The sequence below is a fragment of the Sus scrofa genome, chromosome 3 (genome assembly GCF_054392235.1).
Source record: "Sus scrofa isolate SSC_HxYL_T2T_F1_AM1 chromosome 3, Sscrofa_HxYL_maternal_Yorkshire_Landrace_v2.0, whole genome shotgun sequence".
Lineage (NCBI taxonomy): Eukaryota > Metazoa > Chordata > Mammalia > Artiodactyla > Suidae > Sus > Sus scrofa.
In genome coordinates this window covers 95,610,078-95,631,138 of record NC_139385.1, presented here as the reverse complement: position 1 = coordinate 95,631,138, position 21,061 = coordinate 95,610,078, and the positions used below count along the sequence as shown (strand labels likewise).

Sequence of the window (21,061 nt, the reverse complement as noted above, 5' to 3'; positions counted from 1 at the left end):
CGTTGTTCTTAGTAGATGACTTCTTAAATTAAAAACTAAGTTTACTGAGTGACTGTTCAGAGTTTATTTAATGAAAGATAATAAAACCAGGATACCTGTTTACAGCAGGTGTAACAGCCATGTATTGCACTTAGGAGATTTTATTTCCCTGCACAGATGAATATTAAGGTAATGGTAGAAATGTAAGCTAGCCTATTGTTTTATAATAATTTGGAATGGTTATAAAAATGAGTTTATTTTGTGGTATTGTGGTAATTAATGTGTTAATCATTATTTCAGTAATGGTTTGTGATATTTGACATGTTTCTTAGATTTCATTGTCCTTATTTTGAAATCTGTTACTTTAAAAATGCATTAAGTTATTATGAAATTAGTCTATGTCATTTAGTAGTTTTATATACTGATACTTACAATGGCCTGAAAATATTCTTTTACTGTATTTTTGTATGAAAAGCCATCTTATATTAAATTTGGAAAGCCTCTGTTTAGCTTTAAAATCTACTTCCCACCACTTCTGCCCACCCTGCTCATCCACACTCTTGCCTTACCTTTATATTTCTTATTCAGTATATTTGACCAGAATTTCAGGCATTGCTTATATCTGAAATAATATTTGTAAAGTTTTAGATCCATGTATTTTATCCCGTACTTTCCTTTTATTGAAAAATCCTAAGACCTATTTTTTTAATACTGCACACTAGATGGCAGTTTTGTCATATTCTTCCAATTTCAAATGCTACTAGTATGAGTGGAACAGGAAAGGCCATCAATGTTTAGTCTGCACTTGAAGGGTCTCTGCATGACCAATGCAGACCCCATGGACTTCCTGGAACATATGTTAGCAATTTAGCTGCAGACATTTATTTCTTTGTTTTACTGCTTGGCTCTTTGAGAAAGTGTTGGTGCCAGGTTATGGGTTGTCTGGATCATGTCAGAGGCCATGGAGATCAAGTTCATGTGACAGGCCAGACTAAGGAAGGATGAAGTTGGAGGAGGTGAGGAAACTGACCCTTACTTTCAGCAGCAACAAGTCACTGCCTGTCTGTGGACTGGGGCCAAATGCCTGGGTGTTTAAGTTTTATTCCAGCTGAACAAACAAAACACGTCGCCCATTTGGCTTTTTCATATTTCATCAGTGGTAGTTCATTCAGTGATTTCTCTATTTCTCAAAACTTACTTATCCCTCATCTTTCTTTCTGAATGCTTATTCCTATAGCCCTGTCCAGACGAAGTGACCTTGAAATCCTCGGCTACTGCCTGCTGCGGTGGTTATGTGGGAAACTGCCCTGGGAACGGAACCTGCAGGACCCCGTGGCTGTCCAGACTGCTAAAACAAAGTACAGATTTTCAAGTGTTCCATCATGTACAGTGACAGGTCTGAAGGGATACACTAAAGGGAGTTAATATCCCAAAGAAAGTTGCCATTCAGCCAACATAATAGCCAAAGCAAATTTCTGAAATTTGAAAATTATTTTTTTTTTAAAGCAAGCAGCTCACAGACATAAATCCATTAAGATAATAACCATGAAATCACATGTATGTGAGTTGTAATACAAAATATAAAGTGAAATATTTGTTGCTTTACATGGTGTTTTCCAAAGCATAGATTCTAGGTGGTGGTATTTTCAAGTAAGAGTATTTTCAAATAGTATTGTGCAAGCATATGGAGTTAGTGTGAGCTTGGTGTGATTGACATTAACTGCAAAGCAACAATATAAAATGGAACAGATAGGGCTTATATTTTTCAAGTGAGAGCAACATACCTTTTTCTTAATCCTGTGTATTAGAGGGAGTATGTTTTGTTTCTTAAGAGAGAAACAATTTGTATATGAGGTATTTATATAAGAGATCATTTGGCAGCCACATAAACATTTTTAATATTCCACAGTCAGTTTTTAATCATCTGAACTCTATTAGCATAAGAATTAGGTTAGACAGAGAACAGAGTGGGTTACTATTGTACCTTTTTTTTTTTTTCCCCCACTGGTCAGGACTAGGAAAAGTCAATTGCATGTAGTACATGCATAGCCAGTTTTTTTTCTTTTCTTTCTTTTTTTTTGGGGGGGGCGGGTACACCCGTGGCATGCAGAAGTTCCTGGGCCAGGGATCGAACCCGAGCTACAGTAGTGACAACGCTGAATCCTTAACCACTAGGCCACCAAGGAACTCCACCAGTTTTTCATTAGATACTAAGATATGCTCAATAGTATTTATCCACAGATATAATATCATAGTTAGAAAAGACGGCTATGCTTCAAGTAGGGCAAGTCACAGCAGAAGTTTACAAAAGGGGTGGCTGAAATCAGTCTTCACATTCAGTGTGGCATCAATTCTTAACAGAGAGAAAGTCTAGTCTGCAGATACAGAATAATACGGATTACACTTGTAAATATTGACATATGTTGTATGAAATATTGCTCTACTTGGACTCTTGATCATTCTAGTCCCCTACCCCAAACTAACAAGTTTATATGTCAGTATTGGACTATTTAATTAGTCATTTACTGTCATGATTGATGTGTCCATATAATGCTCAGGTAACTACCATTTTTTCAATATATGAGTCAAATCAAAGCACAGTAATGGGCATATATAAACAGTCTTGGTATCCAATATTGTACCTCATTTTACCTAATTTGTCTTTTTGTCTTTTTTTTTTTTTTAGGCCACACCGACAGCATGTGGAGGTTCCCAGGCTCGGGGTCCAATAGGAGCTATAGCTGCCAGCCACAGCCACAGCTCACAGCAACGCTAGATCCTTAACCCACTGAGTGAGGCTAGGGATCAAACCCACAACCTCATGGTTACTAGTCGGGTTCATTAACCACTGAGCCACTATGGGAACTCCACTTTACCTAATTTGAATAAAATACTTTTTTAAAAAATACTATCACTTTAATTCTAATAATCATATATATGTTTCTCTTTTACTAAGACTTACCAATATTATTTATTTTAGTCTTTCATTGATATGCATATATAGATGCCTTCATTGTATAAATATCTAAATATATACCAACATGTGTTTATTCAAGTATCATAACATGGTATCATATAAATAATAAAATATAATGCTAATAAACATAATATCCAGTTATATTTTGGGAATCCTTATATGTGTTAATATATTCATTTTGACTGTATTCTAATATAAATCTATAGACCAGTAAAGCTGATGTTGTATTATGAAGTTTATAATTAAGACATATATATAATTATGACATAGACATGTTCAAACTTCTTATATAATACATAATTGTAATTTATTCAGCTACTAAAAAGGCATAACCCTAAATTTGCTCACAAATGCAGGCTTGCATATTCAGCTATAATACTTTGTCTCCCTTGTGCCCTTTATTTTCCTTTAGGATCATATTAGATTAGTGCATTTATTCTTGCAATTCTGCTTGTATCTGAGTTTGTGAATCAAGCATTCATATCAGTAATTTTAGTTAAATGTTCATGTATTTGTGGCTGAAGCAACTCAAGACATTTGCTCTTGTTCAATCTAAAACACTGGAATGTGTTAGAATAATGAGGTTTTTGTCTTATTTTTTGGATATTTCGTGTTAACCTGTTTAATCATAAGGTAGCATGAAACATTGCCCAGTGGAGAACAATATACATAAATAATTAAATAATTTACCTCTCCCCAAGGGAAAGTACCTGAGGAAAAATATCCTGAAAATTGATAAAATTTTTCTGGATATTTCTTCTCATTGTTTTTAAGAAAAAATTATGTATCCTTACTCGGACATTTCCACATATACAGACTTTGTATGAAAATGTTTATACTGTAATTCCACATTTAGTTTTTAAGTAATTGATATAAAATTGGTCATTGAGATTTGAAGGATCTCTCCCCTTCATTTACCTCTTCAGGTGGGTGAAAAAAAGTATGGAAACTCATAATATTAGTGACCCACCAACAAAGAGTTTTGTTTTCTATCAAAGCAGCAAATCACAAGATTGCAAACAAATTTATCATGTGGTATACTCTATTTTATTTTAGTCTGTTGGATGAGCTCCCCGAGTCAGTGTTTAAATGGGCTCCTTCTGGAAGCAGTTGCCGTAAGTCAAATGATAACTTCTGCCTTCTCTTATATGATTTACACATCACCACTTTGTCACTCTTGTTTTGTAGCTTTTGCTGCACCCATTGCCCCAGTGGTGGGAGGGAATTCTTCAGGGTTACAGATAGGTTGCTAAAGAAGAGACTGTTTAGACACTTTTCATTAAGACACATGAATGCTGCAAGAAGTATTTAGCATTCTAGCATTCTAGCTGACTGCACTGTTTGCTCTTAGATGTGTATTTTGGGAATCATGGACAGGTTTAATTGTCACCTGTATCTGGAATTTCTAGAATTGACTTTGTTTTTGTACCTCTGTTTATTGTTGAAAGAAAGATAAAGTTGATTTAAGGAGAAACTGCTTTCAATTAATAGTTTAAAAAAAAAAAAAAAACATTAAACACTTGGATGCTGTTTAGACATGGCTTATGGTCTGGCTAAAAAGCCAGCAGAAAAATTTTGGATTTGCAAAGGCATATTACCTTGGGATTCAGAGTATATTTCATTAAATGGGTTTGTCTTTCATGTTAGTATAGACTATTTTGGAATACTTTAATTGGCAGCATTATCAGTAAAAATAGTAAGGCAATCCAGAATTACCCAAGTGCTGCATAGCACATTGCTTAGTACCAATTTAACAACCAAGTTAGATTGTTTCATAGAACAGAGCCTGCTTCTGCTGTCTGGCTTGCTTTCTCTCTGAGACAGATGAGCAGAGTGAATCTTGAACTCTATTTTATATCAGGCAATTTCAAAGTTAGCATTTAGCTGACTTAAGAAAGTAAATATGTATGCTGACCCTCTAGCTAAGGTCAAATAGTATGAGTTTCCACCTGAGAGTTTGAAAGTGGAGTTAAATCATCGTAAACTTAGGTTTACAGCCCTTCTTTCACCAGAAACCAAAATTTTCTTGTCCACAGGAAACAAACCAACCAGTCCTATTTTCCCACCTCCATTTACCAAGTCCCATAAGTCCGCCCAGCATGAGGCTTCTGCTTCCTACTCTCTGTAGTCCTTTTCCTTCTGAAGGAAGGAGGCAAATGGGAGAGTAGTGTTCTCATGTGGGGGGATAGGTTGGAAGGTGAAAAGCGTTTTGTTTATATAACTGCACTAACTCAGTCAATATGCCAATATTCCTTTTTGGCTAATATTGGCATTTTTACCAAGTCATACGGCTTGCATTTTCCTCAGTAGGACAGTGAAAAGAGTGATGAGATGTTAAAAAAATTTTAATTGTATATCTCTCTTTTCTTGTCTCTCTTGCACAAAAGGTAACTGTTCAGTTTAGGATTAGAAAAGAAAGCCCAGATGCTCTGGATTGTACAAGATAAATTCTTATGGACCAGTGTATATGCTGGAACACTGCTATTGCCAGAGATAAGATTTGAATGATATAAGAAATGATGGAAAGGGTACCAGGCTCCTCTTTTTCAGTATAAGCCATTTGTTTGAGTCTATTCTATTATTTTATAAAATACAGATTTTTATTTCTAAAGCACAAAACATTGAATTTTTTTTTTTTCTTCCTCCCATAGGTCTGCACCTGCCACATATGGAAATTCCCAGCCTAGGGGTTGAATCCAAGCTGAGACCTACACCACAGCTCATGGCAATGTCGGATCCTTAACCCACTGAGTGAGGCTGGGGAGTGAACCGGAATCCTCATAAATACTAGTTGGCTTCCCAACCTGCTGAGCCACAATGGGTACTCCCTGAAGTTTTGTTATTAACTGAAGGTTGCTTAAGTTGGTTGTGCTTAGAAGTGTGGGTAGGGCTAGCATAAAAATTAAGCCAGTTTACAAAAGCTTTATTACTAAGACATTTTATGAAATTAAACAGCTGAGAAGTTTGCAACATGCATGCCCAACTTAGTGTAATATTAATAGTTTCAAAAGTTTCTATCTCCTGAAATGATACTTAAAATTTCACTAGCCTAAAAAGCAGAAGATTCAAGAATATTCTAACTTCATACTACTCAAAGCATTTTGTTTTATAGCTCAGGAAATATCCTAGTAAATTAAAAGGTGTACTTAATATAATAAATCCAGGTCTTGAAAGACTAACATTTAAACCAGTACCTTGTCACAATCATCTAAGCTTCAGGTTCATAATAATCAGTTCATAACACAGCTGGCTCTTTTCTTTTTCTCCCTCTTCTACCTCACTGCTACTTTATTTTTTTCAAACCCCAGACCCACGAAGGCTTTGCAGCATAGCTGCTGTCAGCTGCTGGAGTGCCAGGAGTCTCCCGTTGTCTTCCAACAGTGATTTGTGAAAAGTGTTCTCAACATATTCAGCTCCCTTCTCCATTTGGGATGGTCTGATTAATAGAATTATAATGTAGTCCAGTCTGGGCTTAACAATCTTGAAAGAAATAAAGAAAAACAAGATTTATATTAAAACAGTAGTGAATGTAATTTAGTCTTTTTTTTTATTATCTCTTCAGGAATTGGACACCTCCAAAAAGGGCTTCTTATAAACACGAGTTATAGATGTGATGAAGCTGCAGCACTTGCTGGTTATGGAGATCTGGTTGAGCAAGTGCTGGATAACAATTTGATATCTTACACAGTAGAGAGCAAAAAAGGAGTTTGCAGAATTGCTACAGTATCCAAAAAAAAAAAAAACCCAAACCAAAAATACTCTGTAGCCAAGAATTTTTATTTTAGCCACAATAGCTTTATGTTCCTAGAAAAGAGTTGTGGACAATGTAGCACAAAATGGTCACTCTCTGACTTTCCTCAGGGAAGAGATGATGACCATTCTTTTGGAATTTTTCCCTGTAGGAAAAATTTTTTCCCAGTACCTCTGTACTTTCTCACTTTCATGGAGGTATAGGCGTGGAGGAAAGTGAAGATTCAGGAAGTCACTTCTGCAAACCCATGAAAGCTCCCAGATTTCCCCACTGTAGCATATAAACAACTTAGAAAGTAAAGTAAAAAGTACTGATGTGGGGGTCAGTAATAAGTTTTCGAAGAGGAAAGGCTTATAAAAACTAGTTTATGGAGTATCTAAACATCTCTGAACAAATGCAAACAACCATGCCAGTTTTTAAACAGTGTGTGGTGTTATCACTTAACTTGTATCTCAGAAACTCCACCTGAAACAAAAGTGAAAACTACGTTTGCTTTAAAGCAGCTATGTAATTTTTGATGACTGATTCTACTTTCCCATATTTAAAGTTTATAGTTCATACCTTTTTAATGAACTGCTAACTGGGGAGAGGGTTACTCTACCATTATAGGGAAGAGAAAAAATAACAGGTAGCAACTTCCCACCCTCGTGCTCTAAATCAGGGTAACTATGCCATAATTGCACTGGGCTATCTAGGTATGGAGAACCTGAGTGAAGTTCAGCAAAGTTTACAGTGGGTCATGGAGGAGTTCCCATCATGGCTTAGTGGAAGCAAATCTGACTAGGATCCATGAGGATGCAGGTTCAATCCCTGGTCTCACTCAGTGGGTTAAGGTCCAGCGTTGCCGTGAGCTGTGGTGTAGGTCGCAGACATGGCTCAGATCTGGTGGCTGGGATCACAGCGGTGGCTGGGATCACAGCTGTCGCTGTGGCATAGGCGAGGGGCTATAGCTCGGATTTGACCCCTAGACTGGGAACTTTCATATGCCATGAGTGAGGCCCTATAAAGACCAAAAAAAAAAAAAAAAAAAAATCAGTTATGGCTAAAATGTAGAATTCAAGGTCATTTATAAATGGACTATTGTAATCTCAAAATCAAAGCCTTAATTAAAATGTGCAGTGATTTTTTTTTCTTTTGAAGAGGTTTGTAGTAAGTATTTTTAACTGAATTTTTAAAACTTCAGAAAAAATGTGTGAAGCATAGCTGGTCTGTTGTATTATTCATATAGTTCTTAGTTGCACCCCATAAATCAAAACCACTAACTATAATTTTAAAACTTTGCTTGCTTTGATGAGTGAATTGTAAACATATCAACAAAGATAAGTAAAAAAAATCCAAAAAAACAAAAAAACACAAAAACACCAGTTTCTCCCATCATGTCAAATCTGTAGGTAACTGTGTTTCAGTCATTTTTGGATATCATTTATAAAGTACTTTTCATCAAATTGTTCATCCTTAGTTTTTTCAAGGTGTGCATGCATGTGTGTGTGCATGTTGTACATGCTTGTGTAAGAGAAAAACAACTGCAATTTTGAGAATATTAGTCTTGATAGTTTCTGACAATTATGAATGATACATTTTTAAAAATTAATACTTCACAGATGAAATAGCCAAATATTTGGTATGTGCTCATAGTTTAGCATATGATGAAAAGCCAGACTATCAAAAGCTCAAGAAAATCCTGAACCCAAGTGGAATACCTTTAGGACCACTGGAGTTTTCTGCCGAAGGAGAGAGCTTAAATGTGCGCCCTCCAAACAATCAAAAAGTAAGTAATAGCCCCTGGAATTCAGTGATGACCTTCTGTGAAGCTTTTCTACCAAACGAAGTTGTTTTAGGTGTCAAAATGAGTCTGACAACCTTGTTTCCTACTTATTATATTTAATTCCTATATCCCCTAACTCAGTTCCAAGAACTTTTGTTGAAAGTTCCTTTGACCTGTTATCTCTTGGAGAAAATAAAAGGATCTGTGGCCTACTGTGCACTGTTAAAGAAATAAAGCAGTCACTGATGTTGTGGACATAGGGCTAGGGTAAGATTAAAGGCTAATCCAATTTTATTCATGAAAACCTTTTGTTTTCCTCCTTTTCTTCAGATTTTCTTTAGTCATCCCCCTGTTTCTGCTGACTCATTTCTTCATAATTTGAAGGTGTGAATAATACTCTTAGATTATTTTTATGTGCTGATATTTCAATCTATAGAAACAATTCTTTTTGTGAAAAGAGTTAGTTATTAAAGTTACACCTTCTCCTTTACTCTTTCTTCCAACTCTGACTCCCTCACAGCAACATAAAAAAAAAAAAATTGAACTGGATACAACACAAAAGAATCAGAACTGGAAACATTTTTTCAGAGAGTGGAGAAAACCTGAGACTTTTATCAGCAAAGTTACTGGACTGGTAACTAAAGGTCCCATTCTGCCTTGACACTGCCCATAGGCCAAAAAATTTTTTCTTAAATTTAAAAAACAGGGGGGTACTCTTTTTCCTGATGCATGTACAATAAGGTTGGGTCAGGATGCCATTCTTTTTTAATATTTCTTATGAACTTTGGATCATCACAAGTGTTCATGAGCCAAGAATGCAGGATGCAAACTAATGTGACTGATAGGCTGCTAGATGAATGGTGAGTCAAGTATCCGTGCACAGATGGTTCTGATTTGCTGAATTTTGTAGCTGCTGCAACTGAAGACATAAAATATCCTTCTAGTCATAAATTAGCTCTTTGGAAGCAAAACCTTGGCACCAGAGCTTTACAACCTTCAATTAGTAGGGAAAGAAGTATTTGAATGACTGTGGTATTGACATCTGTAGGCCTGCATAGTAATCATTCCTAATAGAAGAGAATATCTGTTTGAGGAGGTTTTGCATGGCTAATTAACTACCAGTGAGAATATGTAATTTTTTCATGATCTCCTGATTGTCACCTTTCTCTCATGATACAATTACATTTTATTGTAGCAAGTGCCTTACAAACCAATTGTCAGCACTATTTACGTATTGCAGAAGGCAGAACAAAAGTTCATGTTTAATAAAAAGCCACTGGATTTTGATCTTGGTAATTACTGAGACTTATTTGAACAGTTTTATTGACTTTTGTGTTTTTATCACTTTTGCAACAAAACAAAGAGCTATTTCTTTGATACAGTATTTCCCTTGCAATAATGGTCATCACTTAATCTACACTAATTTAAGTAGATTTTTTTCCTTTTTTGTAGTTTTTCAGTTTCATAAACGTAATTGAAATATAAAAGAGGCCATTTAAAAACCCGATTGCTATATCCTCTCATATAAAATTCTAATTATTATCCACCAGAATTTTCAGTTTCATCAAATTCAAAGGATGTTTGTTGTGAAACCATTTTTATATGTAGAGATAGAACATAAAACATTTTTTCCAATGAGCCTCAATTAAAAATATTTTATCCTTCCCTTTTGATTGGAGCACTTTGATTATGAGTAAAAAGAAAACACTAAGAATAATATGCATTCTAAAACTAGTTAATTTCTGTTAACGATATGATCAGCCTGAATAATAGGGACATTAAGATGAATCAGAGATATATTTCACAGTAGATCAATATTAATTAAATAATGACTTTATTTTTCTAGTGTTTTAAGGACACTAATATATTTAATAATTATCCCATAAAATATAAGTTCACCATATGTGACCAAACCTTAAGTATCTTAATTTTTATTTTTAAATTAAATTTACAGATTTTGAAATACTGCAAAGACCAAATTGAAAATGATCAAAAGAACAATGTAACATGTCAATTGTCCTGAACTCAGTTCTCCTAAATGATCAAGTATAGGATAGTTTCCACAATTGACTGCTTTCATAGAAAAAAATCACTTTTGTCTTTTTTTTGCAGGGGGGGCGGGGGTGTCATGCCCATGGCATATAGAAGTTCCTGGGCCAGGGATCAAACCTGTGCCACAGCAGTGATCCCAGCTGCTGCAGTGATGACATTGGATCCTTAACTCACTGAGCCACAACAGAAGTCTCAAGTCATTTTTTAAGTCCAGAATGAATATCAATCACATGGCCCCAAATTTTTCTCTTTTTAGACAGAATCCCCTTATTAGTAACCAAAAATATTTATTATTCTATATATAGATCTAACTACTTAACAGAATAGTAAACACTGGACTTGGACTTTTTGGACAAAGATACTTTAAAGAAGTCAGTGGACCAGAAAACATATATAGTTAGATAAATTAAATGTTTCTGTGATTCAGTATTCAAAGGAAAGTTATGAATGTTTAATTTTTTTAAGGTTATTTCCCTCAGTATAAGTGGTTTGTGCCTTTTAAGTTTAGTAGTTAAAAATATATTCTGGTTAGGTATTAGAAAATAGCACATCACTATAAGAATCTCAGCAAACTTATAGAATCTTTTTGGAAAAAAAAGAGGTATTTTTCCAATACTGGTTTTCACTAGGCATTGTAAACTGTTCCCTGTAAACTGAGCCTTCTTGAAGTCCTCAAATACTGTTACTGGAGTTAAATTAGAAATGAATTTTTGTCAAGATAGTAGAAACGTTGATATTCTTTCCTGAAAAGCAAATCTTTTGGGACATTTGCCTCAATCAAAAAAAAATGGCAGTCCATATAGCTGAAATTACTGTCTAGTAGTTCTTTCTGAAGGCTCCAGAGAGAACATTGTCAAATTAGAAGAATCTGTTATCAGGGCTACTTCAGTCTATTTAAGCCATCCATTGGGACTTAATGTCCAAAATTCACTGAAGAAAGTGTATTCAGTAAGAATGCTCATCAAGGTGAACTAAAACTCTAGAATTCCCAGATGAAAATGCTAAAGCCAAGCTGAAAACTGGCACTACTAGAGGTCTCAATTCAACTACTGAATAAGCCGTTTCCTAAAGAGCCAGTAGTGGCTCCTTTTATCATTTTACCATTATCTTTCTCCTTATTTTGATGCCTAAACCCATATTGTGATAGTATAGACACCTGGGCACAATGAGCCAACCATCCTTTGTAAGGCCTTTACCTAAACAGAAGAGTAGCTGTAGGTCATAGTTAAAATGTTCAAACTGTCCTATGTTTCAGACAGGAAAAGTTCATTCCATCGCTCACCCTAAATTTGAGGTTTGCATAGCAAATCCAGGGGTGAATATATTGTTAGTAGTAGTAATCTTTGTATTGAACTTAACAAGTTTACAGAGTTCTTTCTGGAGCTTTAATTCTCAAAGTAATTCTGTTAAACTTGGCTTCATATTTTCCGTGTGTGAGGAAAATTAGAATATAAATTCTTAATTATAAGCATATTTTTTGCTTATTGAATTTTAGGAGGCCGAAAGTATTCCTTATTTGTAGGACAGTGTGAAGTACCAATGGAAAGTTAAAAAAAAATATCTTATTTGAATAGCAACTTTCTGGACCATGACACACATTTGGATAGTATCCTTCTATTGATCATGTGGGGCGCCCAAAGTGTTTTTCTCAATAATAATATATTTACTTTTATATCTTTGAGAAAAATGTTTACTCTGTTCACAGTTAAGAGTTAAATTTCATCATCCTACTTCACTCTTAACATTTCAAACATTTCCCTAGAAATTTTCCATAAACTAGGTATCATTTTGTTTACTAGGCTAAAAGTGCTCATGGCAGCACAACTTAACCATCCAGCCAACTGATAGCAGATCCAGGAGGCCTCACAGAGGACAAAATGTAATAGACCAAATTCTGTTTGTACATCAGAGGCTCCCAGGCCAAAAAACTGTATACTTAAAGTGCCTAGCATATAGGAAGCACTAAACACCTCAATTAATATCTCAGCTAATCCTTTATAGCACTGAACACATTTCACAATGATTGGCAAGCCAGTGTTTTATTAGGATAGAAGCATGAAAGCAGCCTTAGGAAACCCTTTGTTTCACACTAGTGATATGATGGGCATTTATTACCAAGATGACTTCAATGGAAAACTGGCTCAGAAGGTGGTTACACATGAATTTTCCTAGGAGTCGAGGAGGGTTGAATGGTAGAAATAAAGAACCCCTGAGTGATCAGAAAGCAATTCCAATTTTCAGGTTACTGAGAAGCAATGGCTTTGCTATCCTTTGAAAAGCTGGGATCCGGGAGGAGCGGGGGATAAAGAATGGTGTTGTGACAGCTTAAACCTAGCCACAAAACACCAGCATATTTTAAAGGGAAGGAGTGAACACACTTGGCAATAGAGGCTAAAAATTGAGAGACTACAAATTAAGGCTCTGCTTGCCCAGCTAGTGTAATTCATTCTCTACTTTGGCACTGGCTACTCCATTATTTCCCCTTGTACTCTTCCTATCTTCTGCCCCCTATTTAACCCATGAAAAAAAAGGTGATGGCACTTTCAGCTGCTGTAAACATGAAGCTGCTGAACAAATACTTCACATAAGGATCTTCGCTGTAGCTTTCAATCTTCTGACTGTATTGTGGGATCTGCCCTTCTATTTCTGTGTCTACTTCAAGGTTATTGAGAGTCCGTCATCCCCCAGATAACACCATGGTGTGAAAAAGCAACCTTAGAGACAGCATGCTTGTTGTGGAATTTAACCTCTGATACTGGTACACAGTATTAGATGTCATGGACTGTTACTCATCTCCTCAAAGGTTAAATTACCTGTATAAAAAAAAGTAAGCAACATCATAAGCTCCTTTTATATGTTCACATTAATCAGGCTTGCTTCAATGATAGAAAACTAAGATTCTAATTAATAAGAATTTAAACTCAAAGAAGTACTGGATCTACTCCCAGCAAAGGTTAATAATGAATTCATGTGCAGTTTTAAAATGTGACAGTTTTCTGTAAAAATGCTGTTTTCAATAAGCAAGTTATCTGTAGAGATAATTTTTAAAGAGTGCACAACAGTGACACCAATTTTAATTGGTCTTATCCTATTGATGAGAAAAGGCCTGGATCTTGCCAATTACTCCGTTTTTCTATTACTTCCATTTGTTGGTTTCCTCTTTATTTCCTCATCTTTTCAAAGTTTGGCAAGTATAGAATTTTCAAAAATCTGGACATGAATGCATTTTTCCAAGTGTCAAAAGTTTTCATTATATGTTATTACTTACTCTATATCAACAGGTTGATTCACGAAAGGCTGCAATAAAGCAAGTCAATCAGATGCAAAGGAGGTTAATAGAAAAAAAAGGCCACCGTGAGAGAAGTGCTGAGTCCTGTGCAACAAGGAAAAAAGTGCAGAAAGAGAAGCTGATTGGTTTGCTTAACAATGAAACAGCTCAGGTGAGAGATGTTTTGTTGTTTTTTTTCCCTTAATGTTACATTAGAATATGGCCTTTGGAAATACAGACATTTTAGTTTCTTCTGAGGGTAAAAGTTGTATGGTTTTGTTAAATGAGAAGGGACAGAAAATGTCCCATCCAGCGGATAAAATCAAAGCAGCCAACACCAGTTATCATAGAAATAGAATGACATTGAGCACATTTGCGTGCAGAACTGATTTCTTTCTTTAGCCTGAGAATGCAGTAAAATGCACCTATATTTGTTATGCCATCTATGGTCCATGAGGGACTCACCATATTCCACACTTCCACGTTGGTTCTTCCAGTCTAACGCATAACCCAGTGTGAGAGTGTTCTTGTCGAAGCGGTTGTATTTTAAAATGATGTTTTTATATCATTCGATCTTTTGTTTGGCTAGTGACTCACCTTGAGCACATGACTTACTCATGTGACAGTGAAAGTCTTTCCTAATTTAACCTTTTTTGACAAGAAGGAGAAGCATACAAGGTATTTATAGCTGCCATGAAAAATTTTTTTTTCCAGGATGGCCATTTTTAAAATATGATTTAAACAACATCATTTTCCCTAGATGATTTGAGGTAGTTTACAATGTGGAACAGGATAATTTAGTGCTCCCCCACCCCACCCCCTACCCCCCACCCCCCCGCAAAAAAAAAGAATTGGTTAATCAGACAGCTGGGATGTTTATCACTAAACTGAGCACTGAATTCGGCTCTGAACTTCTTGGCAGCCAAGGTAAAAATTAGGAGCATACAAGTTAGGCATTTCTCATCTAACCAGCAAGCATACAAGTTTATCTACAGGGAGAAATGCTTTTTAAGTACTATTTGGAATCTTTTGCGTTTATTCTGTTATAAAACATTAGTCGCAACATTAGTTTTTTTTTAATTTTTAAACTGATATAAAGGAAGCTATTTCAAATGGACACATCTTATGGTTCCCATTTATAAAATTAAAGACAAATATTGCGTGGTGGCAAAATTTAGATTCTTGAGTACTCTTTTTCAACCCTTAATGTGTGTATCATTACCACTTGTGTATGGAGAAAGGGACTGTAAAAATACTGATGCTTGCATTTCAAGCAAAGCAATGGATTCATTTCTTTAATTGATGTGTATTGATTTTTATCACTCCAGAAAGTTCTGTTCCTCTTCCGAGTCAGTCTTCTTCCCCAAGATACAACTGCTGTTCTGATAATTCTCATTTTCATCACGAGATTAGTTTTGCCTCCTCTAGAATTTCACGTGTCATGAGTCATACAATGTGCCCTCTTTTGTGTTTGGCTTCTTTTACTCGGCATGGCTTTTTAAAATTTACCCATGTTGTATATCTCAGTAATTTTTTTCCCTTTCTTTTTGAGTAGTACTTCATTGTTTAACTACATCATAATTTGCATGTCTATTCTTTTTTTAGTGGACACTTGGGCTACCCCTGGCTCTAGCCACCATGAATATCATTGTTATGAATATTCTGACACAAGCCCTTCAATGGATATGTTTTGTTTGTCCTGAGAAGTGGAATTGCTGGGTCATGGGGCAGATGTATGTTCAACTTTACAGAAAGCTGACAAATACTTCCCATTTTATATTCCCATTGGTAATATATGTGAGTCCCAGCCATCCTACATCCTCCCTATAATTTGGCGTTTGTCTGTCTTTTTAATTTTAGCCATTCCAGCATGTGTGTATTAGTGTCTCACGGTGATTTTAGTTATCATTTATCTGATGACTGATAACTCTGAGCACCTTTTCCCTGTGCTGACTGCCCATTCATATATCTTCCTGGAGCTTTCTTGTGGCACAGTGGGTTACGGATCTGGCATTGTTGCTGCTATGGCACAGGTTTGATCCCTGGTCTGGGAACTTCCACATGCCATGGGCATGGCCGGCAACCTCCCTCCCTGCCAGGAAAAAAAAAAAATGTATCTTCTTTTGTAAAGTGTCTTTTCAAGTGTTTTATTCATTTTTATTTGGATGATTCTTTTCTTCTTTTTCTTCCTCCTCCTCCTCCTCCTTTTCCTCTTCTTTTTTTAATGGCTACAACTGTGGCATATAGAAGTTCCCAGGCTAGGGGTCAAATCAGAGCTGTAGCTGGTGGCCTATGCCACAGCCACACCGGATCCAAACCACATCTGTGACCTATGCCACAGCTTGCAGCAACGTCAGATCGTTAACCCACTGAGTGAGACCAGGGATCTGCATCCTCACAGACACTATGTCAGGTTCTTAACCCACTGAGCCACAATGGGAACTCCTCCTATCTTTTTATTATTGTAGGAATTCTCTGTATATTCCACGTTTCCTCTTCAATATCTATATTATGGATTTGTTCTCCTAGTGTGCAGCCTGCCTTATTCATTAGTAACAGTGCCTTTGATAAGCAGCAACTATTGGTTTTTATTTGAAGTTGTTTATCAATTTTTAAATTTTTTTTTGCTACATATATTTTTGAAAGTTTGCAGTTTCAGCTTTCATGTTTGAGTCGCTGAACCAAATCAGTTGGGTATGGTGTGAGATAGGGGTTGAGGTTCATTCTTTCCTGTGTAGAAAGCCAGTTATCTCAACACCACTTATTAAAAAGATTTACCTTTTCCTAATTAGATTTCTTTGGAGCCTTTTTCAAAAGTCAGCTGATTGTATAAGATGGGTCTATTTCTTTTCTTTTTTGCTTTTTAGAGCCACATGGGCATCCTATGGACATTCCCAGGCTAGGGGTCAAATTGTAGCTACAGCTGCTGGCCTACACCACACTGCCACAGCAACACAGGATCCAAGCCACATCTGTGACTTACCCCACAGCTCGTGGCAATGCCAGATACCTAACCTGCTGAGCAAAGTCGGGATTGAACATGTATCCTCTTGGATACTAGTCAGGTTCGTTACCACTGAGCCACAATGGGAAGTCCAGTATGCATCTATTTCTGGACTCTCTTTTCTATCTATTTGTTCATCCTTACACCGAAACCACACTGTATCAATTACTACAGCTTTACAGCAAGTTCTGAGATTAAGTAGTTTAAATCCTTTAACACCTTTCTTCAAAGATGCCATGGACATTTTCAGTCCGGGCCTCCTCCATAAAATCTAAGAATCACCTTGTCTGTTTTCACTAAATAGCACAATGGGATTTTCATTTGGACCACACTAAATTTAAAGACCAGTTTAAGGGGGACTGAAATCCCAACAACACCGAGTCCTCCAATGCATGAACCTGATGCTTTTTCCGTTTAACAATTTTTGTAATTTTTGGTATAGATATCCTACACATTTTCCATTAAAATTATCTCTATTTAACCTATTGTAAATGCCATTTTTTTCCCAAAATTTCATATACCAGTTATTTGTTGTTGGTATATAGAAATAAAATTGAGTTTGTATACTGACCTTGTATTTTGGGATCTTCCTAAAATTTAGTCATTCTAGTGTTCTTTTGTATTCATAGGATTTTCTTCATAAACAATCATGCTGTCTGTAAATAGCCTTTCTTCTTCTCTTCCAACATATATGCCTTTTATCTCTCTTTCATGTCTTGTTACACCTGCTGGGACTTCTAATACTACATTAACTAGAAGTAATGAGTGGGAGTCCTTGTTATCTTCCTAATCTTAGGGGTAAAGCTTTCCTTTATTCACCATTAAATGTGGCGTTAGCTGTAGGTTTTTCCTAAATGTCTTTTTTCAGGCTGAGGAAATTTCCCTGTGTATATACTTTGTTGAAGAATAAATTTAAGTCCTAAGTGGGTATTAAGTTTTTTGGGATCTGCTGAGATAATCATGTGATTTTTTTAACCTTTATTAGAATAGCAAATTAATTAATTTTTGAATGTTAACTCAGTCTTTTATTTCTGGAGTAAACCTACTTCGTCAGATGAGTTGTCATAAAGAATTCAATTTGTTATTCTTCCATTGTGGATTTTCTATATCAACATTGATGAGAGATGCTGGTCTGCAATTTTCTTTTTTCATCATATCCTTATGTGCCTTTATTTTCTGGTAACAAGTTACATGAGAGGGGAGTGTCTGTTTTCAGAAAAAGTTTCAGTAAGATTTGTTTTTCATAAATGACAGGATTTAGCAAGAAAACAATGTAGATATAGTTTTGTTGTAGTAAAATTTTAAACTAAATTTACTCTATCACAGATAAAGTGACCATTAGATTACTTTTCTTCTTGTGTTTTAGTAACTTGATCTTTTGAAGACTTTGTCCATTGCATCTAACTGCTCAAATTTGTTAGTACTATGTAGTATTCTCTTATTATCCTTTTAACATCTTCATTGTCCATTGCTGATAATAGTAACTTTATTCATGTTGCTTTATAGTAATAATGTCTCCCCAGTTCTAAACCCTGGAAAGCACTGGGTTCTGTTCTGCATCACTACAATTCTGTCATTTTGAGCATGTCAGTATAAATCAAATTATACACTATGTAACTTGTTGAGGTTGGCTTTTTTTTCTTTCACCATAACACCCATGACATCCATCCAGAGTTTGCATGTATTGATAGTTCATCCCTTTTTATTGCTAAGTAGCATTCTGAGGCATGGGTGTTGTGTTGAAGAATCAGTCTTACAGAATCAATCCCACTTGGTAATGGTGTATTATTCTTTTCATATGTCATTGGATTCAATTTGCTAGTATTTTGTTGAGGGCTTCTGTAGCTCTAATGAAGACTATTGGTCTGTAGTTTTTATTTTATTGTCTTTGTCTGGTTTTGGAACCCGGGAACCCGGTAATGCTGGCCTCATAAAATGAGCTGAGAGATCTTCTGATTTCCAGAAGAAAATGAATAGAATTGATATTGTTTCTTTTTAAATATTTTAGAGAATTCTCCAGTGAAATTCTGGAGCTTTATTTTTCTTTTAAACTATGAATTCAACTTCTTTACTAGGACTATTCAGATTATGTATTTCAAGAGTTGGCAAAATTTCCAATGAAGAGCCAGATAGTAAACACTTTGGTTTTACACATCATATGGCCTCTGTTTTATTCAGCTCTGCACTGTAGTGCAAAAGCATCACATACAATAGGTAAACAAGTATACCTGAGTTCCAACAAAACATTTTTGGCACTGAAATGTGAATTCCATGTAATTTTCAAGTGTCACGAAATACTTTTCCAGCCATTTAAAAATGTAAAAACTGAAAGTTCCTGTCGTGGCTCAGCAGTAATCAATCTATTATCCATGAGGACTCCAGTTCAATCCCTGTCCTCGCTCAGTGTGTTAAGGATCTGGCGTTGCTATGAGCTGTGGTGTAGGTCACAGACATGGCTCAGATCTTGCGTTGCTATGGCTGTGGCATAAACCAACAGCTATGGCTCCGATTAGACCACTAACCTGGGAACTTCCATATGCCACTGATGCAGCCCTAAAAAGACAAAAAAAAAAAAAAAAGTAAAAAACATTTTTAGTTGGTAGGCGGTACAAAACAGGTGGTGAGCTGGATTTGGCCTGAAGACCAATTTACCAACCCCTAATCTGTTTTATCTTCAGTTGTGATAATCTGTGGTTTTCTTAGTATTGGTCTATTTTTATATTTTTATGTGTAGAACTTCAGAGTATTCTTTTATTTAAATCCTCTAAATGGAATGAAAGCTTATATTAATATTTCTTTCCAAATAATTAGTAGTTTTTGTCTTCTTTCTTGGTCAGTTTTATCAATTTATTGGTCTTTTCACAAAACCAGCTTATGTTTGATTTTTCTCTATTATTTTGTCAATTCTATTGATTTCTGCTTTTTTCATTCTATTCATTCTATGTATTTTATTTTTTCCATCTCAATTATTGAATTGAGACTCTACTATTTAGTATTATAGACTGTCCTATTAGCCATATTATATATATTTTGATGTTTTCATTTTCTTTTAGTTTAATATATTTTAAGTTTCTCTTGGATCTGACTCATTCATAAACCTTTTTTAAATTTTCAAATGTTTGGAGGTTTTTCTGTAATTACCTTCATTCAGCTTGTTTTACATTGATTTTTCCTTTTCTATTTCAGGTGGAAGGTTAGGGCTACTGATTTGAAACATTTATTTTTTCTAATATAAACATTCAGTGTTATAAATGACCTACTAAATCCCATTTTAACTGCATCTAGTAAGTTCTTGTTTTAATTTTGTAGTTTCCTATGAGATTTTTTTTTGGCCCCACCCAATATTCCCAGGTGGTCTCCCATTCAAGCACTAATCAGGCCCAACCATACTTAGCTTCTGGGATCAGGCACATTCAGGGTGGTATGGCTGTAGACTTTTGATACTTTGGTTATTAGGAGGGTGTTGTCTAATTTCCAATAATTTAAAATTTTTTCTGTTATTGATTTCTAGTTTATATTGTCTTTGTGTAATTTGGTTTTAAATTTCTTAAGGTTCATTTCATAATGCAGGATATAATGGTCTATCTTGGTAAATATTCTAGCTGCAATGGAAAAAAAAAAATTTCCAGTTTGGGGGTGGCGTGGTCTATAAATATCATTTAGATCCCACTGGATTATGTGATCTAACCTTGATGTTTTTCTGTCTAGTAGTTCTCTTACTGAGAGCAAAGTTTTCTAGCAAGGAGGATGTGAGAAGCTGCCTCTTTGCTTAATGCAAGTCTGTGATGGCTAAAACAGCTATGTTCCAATAAAACTTTATTCGCAAAACAAGCAACTTAGTCAATTAGGCACTTTTCCTAGCTGTAGACTATCCTTCCCAATCAGAACTCTCAGTAAACCAAAGACAAGCTGGTGGTGAAATCCTTTGAGTGCCTTCCCATTTGATATCATTTGTTGTTGCTTAAAGAGAGACAAGGTATATCGGCTACAAAGGAAATGATTCTAGCTTGAAATTTTAGTATTTTGATTTATATTCTTACCTAAATGGGTATTACCTAGATCATCCACTTTCACATGTCAGTTATATGTAAATGTGGCTTAAGTTAGCTTAGCTGTGGCTCTCAGCCTTTAGAAATATGATTTGATGGTAAATTTCTTTTTCTTTGTAGAGTAACAATGCTTTATGAGCCTACCGAAGTTAACTATTCACTCTTCAATTGAGCTGACAAAACATTAGGAAAACTGCATTAGTGTGACTCTGTTTA

At 35.5% G+C, this 21,061-nt stretch overlaps 1 protein-coding gene across 5 annotated transcripts in view; it reads left to right on the top strand.

Moving 5' to 3' along the window:
* VRK2 (VRK serine/threonine kinase 2) overlaps nucleotides 1-21,061 on the top strand; it is a 100,484-nt gene that overhangs the window by 78,366 nt on the left and 1,057 nt on the right. For 4 of the 5 annotated variants that reach the window (XM_003125120.5, XM_005662535.4, XM_005662536.4 and 1 more), the window contains 4 exons: nucleotides 1,217-1,337; nucleotides 4,013-4,071; nucleotides 8,309-8,475; nucleotides 13,806-13,964. In XM_003125120.5, the coding sequence (XP_003125168.1) occupies nucleotides 1,217-1,337; nucleotides 4,013-4,071; nucleotides 8,309-8,475; nucleotides 13,806-13,964 (506 nt within the window). Of the gene's footprint in view, nucleotides 1-1,216; nucleotides 1,376-4,012; nucleotides 4,072-8,308; nucleotides 8,476-13,805; nucleotides 13,965-21,061 lie in introns of all 5 variants that reach the window. The other variant, XR_014841894.1, reaches the window with a different exon arrangement.